This window comes from Terrapene carolina, unplaced genomic scaffold, assembly GCF_002925995.2.
Source record: "Terrapene carolina triunguis isolate 2854851 unplaced genomic scaffold, T_m_triunguis-2.0 Scaffold111, whole genome shotgun sequence".
Taxonomy (NCBI): Eukaryota; Metazoa; Chordata; order Testudines; family Emydidae; genus Terrapene; species Terrapene triunguis.
This window is the reverse complement of record NW_020664462.1, coordinates 5,297,834-5,314,721: the sequence shown is the minus strand read 5'-3', so window position 1 is coordinate 5,314,721 and position 16,888 is coordinate 5,297,834. Positions and strand designations below refer to the sequence as shown.

Here is a 16,888-nt window from a genome sequence, read left to right as displayed (position 1 = left end):
ACATCTATTGATTAGACAAAAATCTCTCGAATTCAGCCAACAATTTGTATTATAGTAATGTAATTCCAAGAAACCACCGGAAAGACTGCACCCTGTTATTAGAGAAAAGACAGTTACTCACCTTTGTAAGTGTTGTTCTTCGAGATGTGTTGCTCATATCCATTCCAATTAGGTGTGTGCGCGCCGCGTACAGGATCATCGGACGATTTTTACCCTAGCAACACTCGGTGGGTTGGCTGAGGTGCCCCCTGGAGTAGCCCCCTTATGGCGCCAGATATATGCCCCTGCCGACCCAGCGCCCTCTCAGTTCCTTCTTGCCGGCTACTCCGACAGAGGCGAAGGAGGTCAGGTTTGGAATGGATATGAGCAACACATCTCGAAGAACAACAGTTACAAAGGTGAGTAACCATCTTTTCTTCTTCGAGTGCTTGCTCATATCGATTCCAATTGGGTGACTCCCAAGCCTTACCTAGGCGGTGGGGTCGGAGTGAGATGTCGCGGAGCGAAGGACCGCTGAACCAAATGCCGCATTATCCCTGGACTGCTGCACTATGGCATAGTGGGAAGCAAAGGTATGTACCGATGACCAAGTCGCTGCCCTACAGATCTCCTGTATGGGTACATGAGCCAGGAAGGCGGAGGACGAAGCTTGAGCCCGAGGGGAGTGGGCGGTCAGGTGTGTAGCTGGGACACCAGCTAAGTCATAGCACGTACGGACACATGATGTAATCCGGGATGAGATGCGCTGGGTGGAGACCGGGAGGCCCTTCACCCAGTCTGCCACAGCTATGAACAGCTGAATCGTCTTTCTAAAAGGTTTCGTTCGCTCAATGTAAAAGGCGAGGGCCCTGCGAACGTCTAGGAAGTGCAGCTGCTGTTCTCGTCGAGAAGCGTGCGGCTTCAGATAAAAGAATGGAAGGAAGATATTTTGGTTGACCTGGAAGGCAGACACCACCTTAGGAAGGAAGGTGGGGTGGGGTCGTAGCTGTACCTTGTCCTTATGAAACACCGTATACGGTGGTTCTGATGTGAGAGCTCTAAGCTCCGATACACGTCTCGACGAGGTGATAGCTACAAGGAAGGCTGTCTTCCAGGAAAGGTACAGGAGCGAGCAGGTAGCCATGGGCTCAAAGGGGGCACCCATGAGCCTGGAGAGGACCAGATTAAGATCCAATGTAGGGGCTCCAACCCCCTGAGAAATCTAGTGACCATGGGATTGGAGAAGATAGAACGCCCGTTCTCACCCGGGCGGAACGCTGAAATAGCTGCCAGGTGCACTCTGATGGATGATATCTCCAAGCCCTGCTGTTTTAAGGACAAGAGGTAGTTCAATATGACAGGAACTGACGCCCGTGGCGGGGGTCTTATGATTCCAGGCGCACCAGCAGGAAAAACGTTTCCACTTGGCTAAGTATGTGGACCTGGTAGAGGGCTTTCTGCTACCCAAAAGTACCTGCTGAACCAAGTGAGAGCAGCATCCACGCTGTGAGGTGGAGAGATTGCATGTCGGGATGACAGAGCCGTCCGTAGTCTTGAGTGATCAGGTCTGGCCAGGGTGGGAGTGGAATCGGAGTGTCCACTGACAGCTCCAGGAGAGAGTGGTATACCAGTGCTGCCTGGGCCATGCCAGGGCGATCAAAATCAGCCGGGCTCTGTCCCTGCGCAGTTTGAGCAGGACTCTGTGGACTAGCGGGAATGGAGGAAAGGCATAGCACAGGTGAGGCTTCCACTGTATTAGGAAGGCATCCGAGAGAGAACCCAGGGAGCGACCTTGGAGAGAGCAGAACACCTGGCATTTCCGATTGTCGCAAGAGGCGAATAGGTCCATCAGGGGAAAGCCCCACTTCCGGAAGACAGAATGGATGACATCCGGGCGAACCGACCACTCGTGAGCCAGGAATGATCTGCTGAGGTGGTCCACTAAGGTGTTCTGGACTCCCGGGAGAAACGACACCACCAGATGGATCGAGTGGACTATGCAGAATTCCCACAGACGAGTGGCCTCCTGACGGGGGACAACGACCGGGCTCCCCTTTGCTTGTTGATATAAAACATGGCCATTGTGTTGTCTGTGAGGACTGCCACGCAACGGCCTTGAATGCGCTGTCGGAATGCTAGACACGCCAGGCGCACTGCTCTGAGTTCCCGTATGTTGATGTGTAGGGATAACTCTCCTGCCGACCATAGTCCCTGTGTACAGAGATTCCCGAGGTGGGCCCCCCATCCCAGGGATGACGTGTCCGTGACCAGGGACATGGAGGGCTGTGGGGCATGAAATGGCACCCCTTCGCACACTACTTTGGGGTCCAGCCACCAGTCTAGAGAGGCTAATATTCCTGGTGGAATGGTAACTACCATGTTCAAGCTGTCCCGACTTGGTCGATAAACTGTTGATAACCAGGCTTGCAACGGACATAGTCGTAGTCTGGCATGCCTGGTCACATACGTGCAGGATGCCATGTGTTCCAGGAGGCATAGGCATGTTTTCATGGTTGAGGTCGGGAAGGTTTGCAGGCCACGGACTATATTCGCCATGGACTGGAAGTGCGTGTCCGGCAGAAGTTCCCGGGCTAGGCCAGAGTCTAAGACTGCTCCTATGAATTCTCTCCTCTGTGTTGGTACCAGAGTAGATTTCGCGACGTTGAGCAGTAGGCCTAGTCGATCGAACATGGTAATGGTGGTCTGAACATGAGACTGCACCTGATCTCTGGAGCGACCTTGAATGAGCCAGTCGTCGAGATACGGGAACACTTGAATCCGTTGTTGAGGAAGGGAAGGAGCCACAACAGCCATGCACTTTGTAAACACCCTGGGGGCCGTGGAGAGGCCAAAAGGGAGGATGGTGAATTGGAAGTGCTGCTGGTTGACCACAAAGCGGAGGTGTCCTTCAGACTCTGCAGCCTTGAGTCTGTCTTTTCAGAGAACAGACCCTGGCCATCGAAGGATAAGTCCTGGAGAGTCTGTTGCAACTCTGGAGGTAATCCAGAGACCTGCAGCCATGAGATGCGGCGCATGGCTATGCCCGAGGCCAGGGTCCTAGCTGCCGAGTCTGCTGGGTCCAGAGAGGCTTGTAGGGAGGTTCTGGCCACCTTCTTGCCCTCCTCTACTGGAGCTCCAAACTCCTCTCTGGACTCCTGTGGGACCAACTCTTTGAATTTGGACATAGATACCCACGAAGTATAGTCATAATGGCTCAGGAGTGCCTGTTGGTTGGCCACCCTGAGTTGTAAGCCTCCCGCCAAGTACACCTTGCGCCCAAACAAGTCTAGGCGCCTAGCATCCTTTGATTTAGGCGCAGGGGCCTTCTGGCCGTGGCGTTCCTTCTCGTTGACCGAAGCCACGACAAGGGAGCACGGCTGGGTGTGTGTGTAAAGGAACCCGTATTCCTAAGAGGGAACAAAGTACTTCCTTTCCACTCCTTTGGCCGTCGGTGGAATAGAAGCATAAATTTATTTGAGCATAAATTTGTTAGTCTCTAAGGTGCCACAAGTACTCTGTTCTTTTTGCGGATACAGACTAACACGGCTGCTACTCTGAAAGCTGTTGAGAAGGTCTCTGGTGTAGAAGGCAGTCCCAGCTCAACCACGGTGAGCCCCGGGGAGCTCACAAGCACCGGACTTGACGGCCCTTGCGGTACTGGAGTCGACGGTGCAGGAGCCGCTACTTGTCCTACGTGCTCCGGCAATGGACGCGGCTTTGGCTGCGGTGCAGGAGGCACTGGCGGTTGGTGAGCCAACGAGCTGGAAGCGGACGGCACAGGCTTGGGATGCTTCTTCCTTTGACTCGGAGACAGGGACCGGCGCCATGGAGATCTGGCGCGCGTCTTTCGACAAGTCCGAACGCGGTGCTGGACCAGTCAGTGCCGCAGGGGCACTCTGCACCGACGATGATGGTGCCGGGTCCCGCGAAGTGGAAGGGACCGAGCTAAGTGCCGCCTCCATGAAGAGCTGCTTCAATCTAGAGTCCCGCTCCTTTCTGGTCCTCGGCTTGAAGGCTTTGCAAATGCGGCACTTGTCCGCTTGGTGGGATTCCCCCAGACACCTTAGGCAGGAGTCATTGGGGTCTCCCATCGGCACTGGCTTCAGGCAAGCCGAGCAGGGTTTGAAACCCGGAGACCCCAGCATGGCCCTAGGCACCGGGCCAGGTGAGGGGGGGTGGGGGGAAAGACCCCGCTCTCTTTCAGAAAGAAACTAATCTAACTACACTAACTACTACAACCGTAAACAACTATTAACAACTACTTATCACTAATGAGAACTATTAACACGTACTAAAGACAAATGCTAGGGAGGGTGGAGAGCAGCTAGCTGTGCTCCACAGTTCCAATGACCGGAACTGAGGGGGCGCTGAGTCGGCAGGGGCATATATCCGGAGCCATAAGGGCGCCACTCCAGGGGGCGCCTCAGCCAACCCACCGAGTGTTGCTAGGGTAAAAATCTTCCGATGATCGTGCATGCGGCGCGCACACACCTAATTGGAAGCGATATGAGCAAGCACTTGAAGAAGAACCATATTTCCAATATTTCCTTAGTTATATTCTTGGCTTTCCAATGCACTGAAGTTATGAGATAAATTCAGACTCCAGAACACAGGCTGTTGGTAACAAATGGTGCGGACGTACAAAGCAGGAGAAAAAGAGAACTTTGTACTAACAATTTACTTTCCTTCAAGATAGTGTGACAACTTATATGTTGTCATTCATTGAGTTCAGCCCATTCACAACAAAGGAATTATTGCACTCCCTAAAGAAGATTTAATCCCAAACCTGCAAGTCCTATACCTACCCTTCCTGTTTGGTTTTAAAAAAGTAAATTGGAGCTTCACCTGACGGAGATAGCCAATGCCTCACTCAGCGAGTAAGTCCACCCTTCGTCCTTCAATCATAGAACAGACTGACCAACACTTAAGAAATACACCCTGGATGCACTGGACTTGGCTAGTATCCACTATGAAATCTTTAGGGTTCCCAGCAAGCTAGCAATAAACCACTTTCAGTCTCACTGATCTGAAACCAAGATATTGGGCCCTCTGCAATCTGGATTCAGCCAAGAACATGGAGCAAAAATTGTATTATTGGCACAGATGGATGTTCTCTTGATGTAGATGGATGGAGGGCAGCCTTCTACTTTACCCTGGCTCTCTCTGCAACATTTAACATGATCCATCACAATATACTGCTCTGTATAAGACAGTGGTTCTCAAACTAGGGCCGCCCTTGTTCAGTGGTTCTCAAACTAGGGCCAGTTTGTTTACCTGCCACGTCTGCAGGTTTGGCCGATCGCGGCTCCCACTGGCCGCTGTTCCCCGCTCCAGGCCAATGGGGACTGCAGGAAGGGTGGCCAGCACATTCCTCGGCCCGCGCCGCTTCCTGCAGCCCCCATTGGCCTGGAGCGGCGAACTGCAGCCAGTGGGAGCCGCTATTGGCCAAACCTGCGGATGTGGCAGGTAAACAAGCCAGCCCGGCCCGCCAGGGGCTTTCCTTGAACAAGCGGCGGCCCTAGGTTGAGAACCACTGGTGTAAGATACTTATTCTTTGTGGATAATCATAACGAATCAAGAAATCACGAAGAAGAAAACACCTTGAAAGACTAACTCTTGTCTTGTCTCCTTGTAAGATCTAATCTTCAGTTTGCCTGTATAGGATGAGCGTTCTTTCTTGTTGCATCTGGACTGGCTGAAAGGAGATGCAAGATTTATAGTATGTATGGTCTTTCTGGAGAACATGTGTGGAGGTAGACAAAGACTTTGTTCTACTTGAAATTCTCCGCGATTCTTGCCTGGGTTACAAAGATCAGAATCACCACTACGAAAGTAGCAACTTCTTGCTTGAAAATATAACCCACAGATGAAGCCAAAGCTGCCTTTTAACTAGTGCACTACCCACGAAGGGTCTGGCTGGAAATGTGATTGGCGCTAGCATGAATAAAACTGCCAGAGATATTTGTCATTAAAAAGCTAATTCTTTTGTCCTTGTTTGGGATAAGTGCCTCCAAACAGGCAATTGCAGTGGAAGTCTACAAGAATCTGTCTATTCGCTCAAATGTGGGGGTTTTTTTATGACAGCTTTTCCAGTCTGTCTGACATCTTTAAGAGGAAAAAGTCCACAGGATTATGATGGTCTTATTTTTCAACTGTGACTGTGGATTCTACTTTTGGAGTCTGCACATACGGACTTTTCCATGTGGAATTTACTTACTTTCAATTAACTGCCTAATACAACTTCTGTTCTTGGCGGTGAACTCCAACTCTTCAACACCAAGATTTGGGGGTAAAGCCTGTTCTTTTCATTGCTAGCAGGAAAGTACTAGCTCACAATATGCTTAACCTTAGGATCCCTGGCTCCTATCTTAAATTAAGAGTTATCCTCCTCCCTCTTTTATTTTTTTTTTTAAACAAAGCAAAAACAAAGAAACCCAACTTTTCTTTTTTCTTTTTGGTGCCTCTAAATTGGATAGATGGGATCCCAACAAAAGAGGTCTGGTTTTGATTCACCAGTGAACTTGACTTCTGTCATCAAACATTCTTGCTTGCTATTCCTCGGCAGAAGCTGCCAATCATGCCAAATTTGCAGTGGTTTTGTGACAGACAAAACGTCAATTAATGAGCGGTGTAAGACCAAGCAATTTTTCACTTTGTAAGCTAAGAAGGATGAAAGCCCACTCTCAATCACTATTAATTAAGAAGCTCAATTTGTTAAAATGAGTACAACCTGATTAAGGATGCTGAATTGCTTACTTGGCAGATATTTTTTTTGGTATCAATTCTCAGTCATTGGCTACCTTTTTACAGTGATAACCCTCATATCCCCTACCTGTTAAGTAACAGCATGCACTGAAACAAGTAGGAATTCATCCAGAGTCTTTAACAAAATCTGATTATTTAATATAATAAATAGGACTTTTTTTTTTTAACCTAGAAAATATCTTGTGACAAGAAGGGGTCTAAAAATCAACATCACAAAACAGAGTAAAGTCTATGCAGAAATTACCTGATACAAGTGAGGGATTTTTCTCTTTTAAAGTCAAAGGCACACATATAACGTTTCTGTTTAAGGGAATAAGTCTACTTGTTGCCATTACAACATTTAAAATGTGTTATAAATTGAATTAATACAAATTGAAAAAAAAAAATTTAGAACTACAAAGCAATCAAAAGTATTTACCTTTTTCATTATTATAGCGAGGTGCTCCTTGTCTCTGTGGATTGGCAGCATTAACAATCTCATCTTTCCGCCTCGCTTGTGTAACATGAATGGCTTCTACATGATGTTCCAGAGTTTTGGATATATTCCCGTGGACAGGAGTACCGCGAAGCCTTTCCATTTTTCCTACTAAGGTGAACACCTAACGAATATATTGCAAACACCAAAACAATTATTTTTTTAAAATCCTCCACAAAATATAATAAACCCACAAACATATAACCTGATGTTACTAATCCCTGCAGAACATTCCATGCTGTAAGTATGCTTACTCTGGCCTGTTCTCGTAACTGGTCCACAATCAAACGATCCACTCGTGAAGGGTTAGCAGGAAGTCGGGAAACAGGAGTGTTATTTGAGCTAGATACCCGCTTTCCTGGAAAGTTTCTTGCAAGATCAGCTTCAGTCTGAAGAGAAAACACATACCTTTAAAATATTTAGAACGGTGTTTCATCCTATAGCTCTTCTATTTTTTCACCACTACATGGATGCATGAGATGGGTCTGCTGTTTAAGTGTCTGGGGGGCATTTAAAACAATAAGAAGTCATTATTAAATTTTAAACTGCCAACAACTGGCTGTAAAAATAAGGTACTTCCAAAAATTTCAAGTACTACTTTAAAGCATTAATCTAGAATTAACATCTGTAACCAACAAACAAAATTACCTTTAAAATGTTAACCAATCTTGGGTACAGACCCAAGTAAATAGAAGGATCTTGCACAGTCCTTGGAAGGTTAAACTCTAGCTTTGTCACACCAGATTAGAGATGTGAATTCCCAACTGCCTACTGATAAGACCTTGTTAAGGGCTCTCAGATAGTCAAATCCAGGAACTACTAGCAAGTACATGAGATGTCCTCAATTGCTGCAGTGGTTGTGTTTGAAACTCCCAAGGATAATCCCAGGTTTAACATATTGGCTTTGAGAAGATACCAGCCCTGAAAAGTCATCCACATGGACATCAAACTCACCTATGACAATGGGCCTGGGCAAACCCCAATACAGGGCAGATAAAGATGGGACAAAGCCAAAAGAATATGTTTTAGAGTGACATCTCTCTTACATTTGAAGTCAGATATAAACAACCACCCTCTTGGCCCTCCCTCAGTGCATGCTGAACTGAGTACTATCCAAAAATAGCTGGACTAATAAAGGCCCTGGCTTTATCAACCATCCAGGCTTTCGCGATACAAGTCATATCAGCGGCCTCTTCCCGATCCATGGATGGTGGTAACTACTGGCTACCAAACTTGCACTGAACAACATGAACCAAAGAATAGGATCCATGCCACCAGATAATATAAGACCTTTGGCCAAAGAGGGCTTGATGGTACTTGGTTAAGCAACCATGGTGTAATTTAGTTCAAGAAAATTACTTCTGAACAAGTGGTCCTAACTCCTGTATGGCTGGAAAATGAAAGGTGAACCTCAGTCTCATGCACAATTGTACGACAATTGTACGATACACTGCTTGGTATCTTCTTACGATTGTGAATACTCAAAATAGAGTGTTCAGATGGGGCTCAAAATATTTAGAGTAGAATGAAAAGTCACAATATTTCAAAAAGGCAGCAAGACTGGCTCCTTTTCACCAGTAAGATGCAGGAATTTCTACTCTACCTAGCTGTTCCTTTATAATCACCATCCTACATACAAGTCTATTATGGTATATATTATTACCTTTTTCCTCTCCTTCTCCAGAGCTCTCCACTGTTCGTAACACTCCTCCAATCGAATATGAAGCTCATTAGCAGGTCCACTGCGATTTCTTGGAGGCCTATACTTGTTAAAAGGAGGTGGAAAGGCAAAATATGGCGCACTTAATTCCCCACAAAATAGGTCATTAATGAAGGGATTCAAATGGTTAAAATCGTCATAGTGAAAAAGATCAACAAGTTCTGAGAATGGAAATGGTGATGGAGGAAAAGCAAAATTATTTGCTGACGGAAATGGATGGGGATTAAATGGAGCAAAATTGGGATTTTGCTTAAAATCAGACATTAATGGGAAAGAAGGAAGAAAAGAAGGATTGATGAAATCTGACACGTTGCCACCATTCTGTTCTTGCTTCTTTCGGAACATGTTGAACTGTTGCTGATTTTGTCCTACATACCCAGGATGGGGTATCCAATTCCTTCTACCTCTTCTTTCATCTTTATTACAGTTATCTTGGTTTTGCTTTTTGCGAAACCTATGATACTTTTCGGACTCATCAGCTGCAGAATTCTGCTGTGTTAACCAGTTGTGTGACAAATTAATGGGTATTTTACGATACTGACCTTTATTAGTCAATGAATCATGCTGGGAATGTCCAATAGGTTTAATTTGTTTCTGATTTTCTGCAAAGAAATTTGAACCCCCCATGTTACTAGGAACACTATTTGATATTTGTAACCTTCCATCTTTCCTTGAATAGGGTACTGGTGACAACTGCGAGTAATAAGAGGGCTGGGTTACAGACTGATGTGTGGGAGATCCATTGGAGATAGTTGAAACCCCTGAAGAGGACTGTGGGCTTGTTACTACTTGGTTTTGCTTCCTATATGCAATATCTGATGTAGATGTGGGACTTAAGATTTTACCATCCAGCCACGTATGTCCATGGTAAGGTGAATGAAAATTTCCATTTTGTAGAGCAGTTTTTACAGATAAATGATATTCAGAAGGTTTACGAGAACATTCTTTAGCATTAATATGGCTCTTACATTCAGTGTTATTACAGGTTTCCCCCAAATTGAAGCTATTATGGCCATTTTGCATGTGAGTTTCCTGTGGGTTTCTATTTGTTCCTCCAGGAAAACTATTTTCTTTAGTAAATGGTTGATTGAAAAAATATAGTGATGGGTGAATAGATGGCTGTGATTTATGAGAAGTTGTAAAATCTTCATATCTTTTAGAAAACAAATGGTTGTCCTGGAACACTTTGCCCCACGTGCCATTAGCAGGTGGACTAGACAGATCATTGGAATACTTTGCTTGTTCTTGTCTGTCATTTTTCATAAGCTTGCCTCTTGCTCTGTCAGTTTCCCAATACTCTTTCTGAATACCAGTGCCATCTTTAATTCTGCATTGAGAAGAAAAATTACTAAAATCAGAGCAGTTCTTTTCACAGTCTCCATTTAATTTCATCTTATCATAATTGCAAACATGCTGATTAAATTGTACATTCTGAAATGCTAATCCTTCTTGCTGAATTATGGCATTATTTTCAAAAGCAGAATTTTCAGGATAAATGTTCAAGATATCATCAGATGGCTGAATATAAGGGTCAGAAGGAGAAAGCCAAGACTCTATAAGATGAAGGTCTTCAAATCCTCTGTGTAAAGTCTCCACATCAGGTGACTTTTGCAAGTGTCCTTGGTAACAGCTCTGTGTGCCAATCAGGTTTGGAAAATCTTTACTTTGTAAAGAGTGCTTCGAAGACAGACGTGAGAAGTCACCATTGTTTCCAATGTCAGATGCCCACATAGGGGGAAACAATCTCGACAGAGAATTCCTGTAACAAATAGAATTGCACTTTTAGGAATGACCAAACACATTTATGTTACATTACAGCTTTGTTCAGAGTTTAGTGTTTTTTCAAAATGCAAAGCTACTACTAAGACCTTTGCTAAAGATATAATTTCAAGCAGTTCTGTCACAGAAATTAGCGATAAAAAACTACAAGTGTACTAGACTGTTGACAGCCTATAATTATTTCCTAAAGTCTATTTTTTATTGTTTTTTCTAGTCTACTTTTAATGTGTCACATTATGGTGCTTCAATCACTACTATTTGCCCTTCATAATCTTCAGAGACTTAATTATTTATTCTTTAAGAGTTTCTGTATTGACATTTGAACTTATATAGCACTTTTCATAGAAAGAGTCCATAGTATTCTAAAACAAAATTAAGCCTTACACCTCCGCAAAGTGGATTCCATGTTCTGCAGTAATTCTTATTTCTTTAATTACATTTTCCTTGTTCAATAAAAGTATGTTTTTGCCCCCAGCAAGGAAACATTTATTTAAATCACTTGCTATGAGGTTTTCTAATCATTGTTTTAAATATACACATCATCCTGCTCAATGTTTAACAATATTCGTAAGCCATCAGATACAGATTTGACTCCTGTAATAGTTGAAAATGTCTGATGGCCTCCCCTCTTAGCACTCTTCTATGACGACTAATTATGTTTTAATATAGGGAGGATAAGAATTCAAGAGAAATAATGTACTAACAAATCGCTATCTTGATTTTTCCCCCCAAATACTATCTATCTAAGAGAAGTCAGCAAAGTCACTGTTATCTATATAGTCTCCACCATTCTAATTTTTGCAGGGAGGAGGGGGAACTCAGATCCTCCTTGTGGAATTTCCCCACCAAATGTTTGGGTGCAAGAAAGAGTGCAACCCAAACAGGAGGCTGTAAGGCCTGCCAACAAATCCTACCAATTCCAAGAGATCCACATGCTCTATGTGTCTGCACTGGTTCCGGGTCTCTAGTTCTTCCCCAAGCCAACTGCCACACAGTTCCAATGGAGCCAAGCCGTCAGGTCTGGTCAAAGTTGTTCCCTAGGACCCCCAGTGCAGTGGAGATCTGAGGAAGTGTAATATAGCACTATACTATCACATTTCTGTGAGAAGCTCTTTTGGGTACCAGAAGGAAGTTGGGTAATGGAGAAAAGCTGCAACAATGTACGTTATCCTACCCTTGGGGCATCCACTTCACCCACCACATGGAGAGGTGTCTGGCATGAAGGGGGGGTGATGGCAGAATTTCCCCTCCCAGCATATATTTTTTAGAAATGATCAGGCATGGTAAAAATAGGAAGTGTATGCCTTAAAAGCATACATTTAACTCAAGCTATTTGGTATCAAAAGACACAAAAAAGCCTTTCAAATTTTCTGCATAAATTCTGAGATAGAGGCCATTGATGGTTCACTACTTTGCATCGGCAACTCTTGACACGCTCAGTACACCTAATACTCTGTTGTCATGATAATTACCCAAAAGATGGCATGTAATAAATCATCAGAAAACTTAAAACTCACTGATCATTAATATTCTTGCATAGTGTATGCACAGTTTGTGTACAAAGAGTTCATATGTGCTAGAATTATGTTCTTAAAATGAGTTTGGCAAGCAAGGCATAAGCCCAGTCTGCCCTAGACAAAGGAATGTGTATTTGCATGTCTGACCAGCCTGGTTGTCAGGCAGAGATAATGAAGGCACATTTACATGCAAGATAAACAAAGCCATCAGGACAGCAAGTGGGGAAAGACGACCAATCTCCATGGAGGATGGAAACTGCATCTCCAGGAAGCCTTCCTGCCTCTTGAAGCAGGGTCAATGAACTTTGGGAAGATATAGGGAAAAGAGAAAAAGCCATTTTGGCACCATCACTTGAGGAGCTAAAGAGGTCAGAGATCACAGAATGTTGGATCCTTCAACCAAAGCGGCTGAAGTCCTTGGGTATTAAGTATAGGTGAGAAACCTGCTGAGGAAACGATTGTAACTTGCAGAAATTACGTTTTAATCTTAAAATTGTATTTGTACTCATTTGTTTGTAACCCTTTCTATCTTTATTCCTTATACTTGGTATCACTTACAACTATGGCCTTTTGTTTAATAAACTTGTTTTTACTATAAACCAATTCAGTGTTTTGATTAAAACAGAGTGTTTGTGAAACCCCAGTTAAATTAATGAGCTGTTTTCTATGTCTTTTAAGAAGCAGTGAACTTAACTTCTGGGAGTGTTCCAGGAGAGGATGGGACACTACAGGGAAGACAGTTTGGGGGAAATTCGGGATTGAGGGCGCAGGAAGAGTGTTGGGGTCACCCTGCGAAAAAGTAACTTGGCAACGGAAACCAGGATGTGACCTGCATGCTTGTATGCTGGCTGTTGGTGTCACGCTTGTGAGCCACAGCAGCATAGCATTTAAGGCACCCAGAGTTACAGGGCAGGTGGTAACATAACTCCTTACTGGTCTGAGGTGCACCCTAAAGCATCACAAACTCCCTTTTTCAGTACCCAAAACACAGGCTCTTCTTTATGACAATAAAAATGATGGCTCTTCTCACTATGCATTATCAATATATCATAGCTTCTCTTTTTAAAGGAAGACACTCCAAAATTCACAACAGTAATAAAAGGCAGTACCTCCTTTGCTGGCGTATTCCCACAACTTTATGGACATTGTCTTTTGAATAAGCATCTCATCAGTATAGCACTCAAAGTGCCATGTTATTTTCTTTTGTTACATACAAATAAATATTTTTTGCATTTGGAAAACAAAAATGGTAGAAATTTAACTTGCATGTTCCTACAATATGATTTGTATTGATCCCACTAGCAAACTTCATCAAAGTATTATTTAGTCAGGACCCAAAAGTATGCTAGGCACCTTGAAGAACATAAATTTGGTCCCCGCTCTCAAATAGTTTACAGTCTAAAAAGACAAGACAGATGGGTGATGTGGGAAGAGATACAACACTAATGTTATGCTTCTGACATTATCCTTTTAAGTTCATTGAAGAAAAAAATACTGATTTGCAGGACTGGCTACTATTCAGGGTTTTTTTTTTTGTTTTCTTAGATATTATCGTTCATAAATCCTGGAAATATATAAACAACTCAAAACATTCTGAAATGTATTTGTATGTCTAGATATTATAAAAATCTTAGGATTTTATACTGATTGATCATTGCAGCTAAATCATTTTGAGTAACTGGCCTCCAACTGAAAAATTCTGCCATAGCATTTGGTACAATGCCTTTTCCACTCAACTAAAACAAATGTGGAAAGTATTATAATGGGGTTTTTTTTAAATAGACTTGTGTATATATAGTGTGGAAGAAAACGCAGTCTTCACTCTTAGGTTGTTTGCAACATGTCAGAGGCAGTTTATTCTCAAGCAATTGCAAGGGGGAGAGTGCGCAAGGACAGGAGGTCTCTGCCAGATAAACAATTAGGGCAAGCATTTATACCTTTTGTTGCATACAATAATGATCAACAGCCGCATTTTGTTTATATGTATTCCTTCCTGATATCTTACTTTTCTCAATAGTTCCTGCATCAGTCTGCGTTCCATTCTTATCTAACACAAGGTCAAACACCATCTCTTACAGTTTTCCCCACTCGCTTCCTGCTCGCCCAGGCCCTGCCTTAAAGTCTCGCGTTATTAGAGTTAGCTTGACTCTTGCTCTGTTCTGTTGAAAACTAAGATGTCTGCGTCCAAATTCCTTTTATTCCTTTTTCCACTTCCACAATAGTTAAAACTCCTATAAAACCTTCCATATTTGTCTTAGTTGAATGAAAAAGGCTGCCTATGCTACAGCAAAATTCTTCATTTAGAGGCCAGTTACTCAAAATGATTTCGCTGCAATGATCAACCAGTTCAAAATCCTAATATTTTTATAGTATCTAGAAATACAAATATATTTCAGAATGTTCTGAATTATGAGCTCTCTCTACCTTCAGCTATATCCACAGTCATACCTCCATTAATCCTCTTAATAAAACTAAAGTACCTAAGACATCAATTTCTCTTTCCAGTTGCCATCTGCTGGTAGAAGGATGAACAGAAGACTGCCTTCTACTTTAGTTTATTCCAAGTAAGAACTAGTAACAGATGTTTCCAGTTTAATTTGATGATAGCTTATTTAAATGATATCTTAAAACTCAGTACTATGTCAGACAACACATAAGTTGTCTTGTCAAATATCTATTGTTACATAAAATATATAAAACTTAAAACTGTAAGACATACAACACCATGCAAGTTTTCAGTATAAACTTACCAATCTGTAACTGGTTCTGGCTTGTTTGGCTCCTCTAGGATGCTCGACACTAACCCAAACATATCTGGGCCATTGCCAGAGTAAGACAGATTTATCTGTGCCCTGAAAAATAAAACCCAGACAGATATGATCCTATCTTTAGGAGAAAAAACAACCAATGAAGAGAAAACACACAAAAGTTTACTTTCTGATTTCTTCAGCAGTAACATATTATAAATATAGGAGGGGGAGAAAAGGAAGCTTCCTCACCTGCCAAGAATTAATGCAATAATGTTCCTTGCAGATGAGAAGCTAAGTATTATCTTCTATCATATCTTTGACAGTAAACACATATTTGAATAACTAGCATGTTTTAAAGCACCAGGATCCTGGCCCCCGTGTGCAGATCTCTGCCTTCATGCACAAAGCATTGTTTTTGGTTTCTAGAATTTTTACAGGGGAGTGGGAAGGAGAGAAGATGGATGGATGGGATGTCATCTTCCTGCTTGTCACCTTTTCCTCCCTCTTCCCCAGAACAGCCTTCTGTGGAGATAAGAGTGGGTGGGGACTGAGCAGACATGAAGTGGGTTGCAATACTCCTGTGAAGAGTGGGGGAACAACACCCAACATCCTCCAACCAGCTCTATGAAAATTACTACAAAAGGATACATAGGAATTGCGATACTGGATCAGACTTAAGGTCAATCTAATCCAGAATCCTGTCTCTGACAGTGGCCAGCACCAAATACAACAAGATGTAATAACCCTACTGTAATCTGCGCCCCCGCACTCCGAACTTTAGGTCTGATCGTGATCTATAATAGTCAGAGATTGGTTTAATGGCTGTTCCACCAATTTTTAACCTAATTATAACTCTGGATATTCTTGATATTTGTGTATCCAATCCCTTTTTTAATCTTGTTAAATTCTTGCCTCAACAACTTTCTGTGGTAGCGACTGCCACAGTTTAATTACACATTGTGGGAAATATTTCTTTTTATCAGTTCTGAATTTCCTACCTTTCAATTTAATTGAAGACCTTGTTTTTCTGTTAGAAGACTGGAAGAACACAAGTTTCCTATCTACCTTCACTACTGAATGTATTATTTTATATACTTTTATCATGACCCCTTTTATTTATCTTCTTTCTAAGGTAAACAATCCCAATCTTCTCAAGCTCTTTATATGAGATTTTTGCAATGTCCTTGATCATTCTTGTCACCTTTCTCTGACCCCCACTCTAGGTCTGCAATATCATTTTGGAGAAGAGGTGACCAGTGCTGCACACAGTATTCCACATGAAGCCAGACCATTGATTTATATAAAGACATTATAATATCCTCTGTATTATTCACTATCTCGTTTCTTAAGCAATCTAATATAGTTTGCTTTTTTTATCACAGCTGCACACTGAGCAGACGTCTTCATTGAACCATTTACTCTGATGCCCACATCCCTTTCTTGATTCGATACCGTTAACTTAGAACATTGTAACACATATCATTAGTTAAAATTTTACCTCCCATTTGCATTTATCAACACTGAATTTCATTTGTCATCATGTTGCCCGTTCACTTAGCTTGTTTTGGTCTCTCTAAAAGTTCCTCACAGTCCTCTCTGGTCCTGACTAACCTAAGTAATTGTGCCATCTGCAAATTTTGCTACTTCACTGCTCACCCCCCTTTACAGACCATTAATATATTAAACAAAAAGGAACCTAGTATGGAACCTTGAGGCATCATACTGTTTGTATTTTGACATGATGAAAATTGGCCACTTAATCCTAAGCCTGGCCTACGCCTAAAAGTTAGGTCAACCTAACCAGGGCCAGCTCTAGGCACCAGCCAAACAAGCTGGTGCTTGGGGTGGCACATTTTTAGGGGCGGCATGGCCGGCGCCAGAATGCCGCCCCTAAAAATGTGCC

At 43.0% G+C, this 16,888-nt stretch overlaps 1 protein-coding gene across 2 annotated transcripts in view; it reads right to left on the bottom strand.

Annotated features, from left to right (window-relative positions):
- Window positions 1-16,888, bottom strand: part of LOC112112364 (meiosis-specific coiled-coil domain-containing protein MEIOC-like) — a 50,277-nt gene that overhangs the window by 4,301 nt on the left and 29,088 nt on the right. For both annotated transcript variants that reach the window (XM_029911634.1, XM_029911635.1), the window contains 4 exons: window positions 14,986-15,087; window positions 8,883-10,698; window positions 7,474-7,608; window positions 7,163-7,343 (listed from right to left, as the gene is read on the bottom strand). In XM_029911634.1, the coding sequence (XP_029767494.1) occupies window positions 7,163-7,343; window positions 7,474-7,608; window positions 8,883-10,698; window positions 14,986-15,087 (2,234 nt within the window). The remainder of the gene's footprint in view (window positions 1-7,162; window positions 7,344-7,473; window positions 7,609-8,882; window positions 10,699-14,985; window positions 15,088-16,888) is intronic.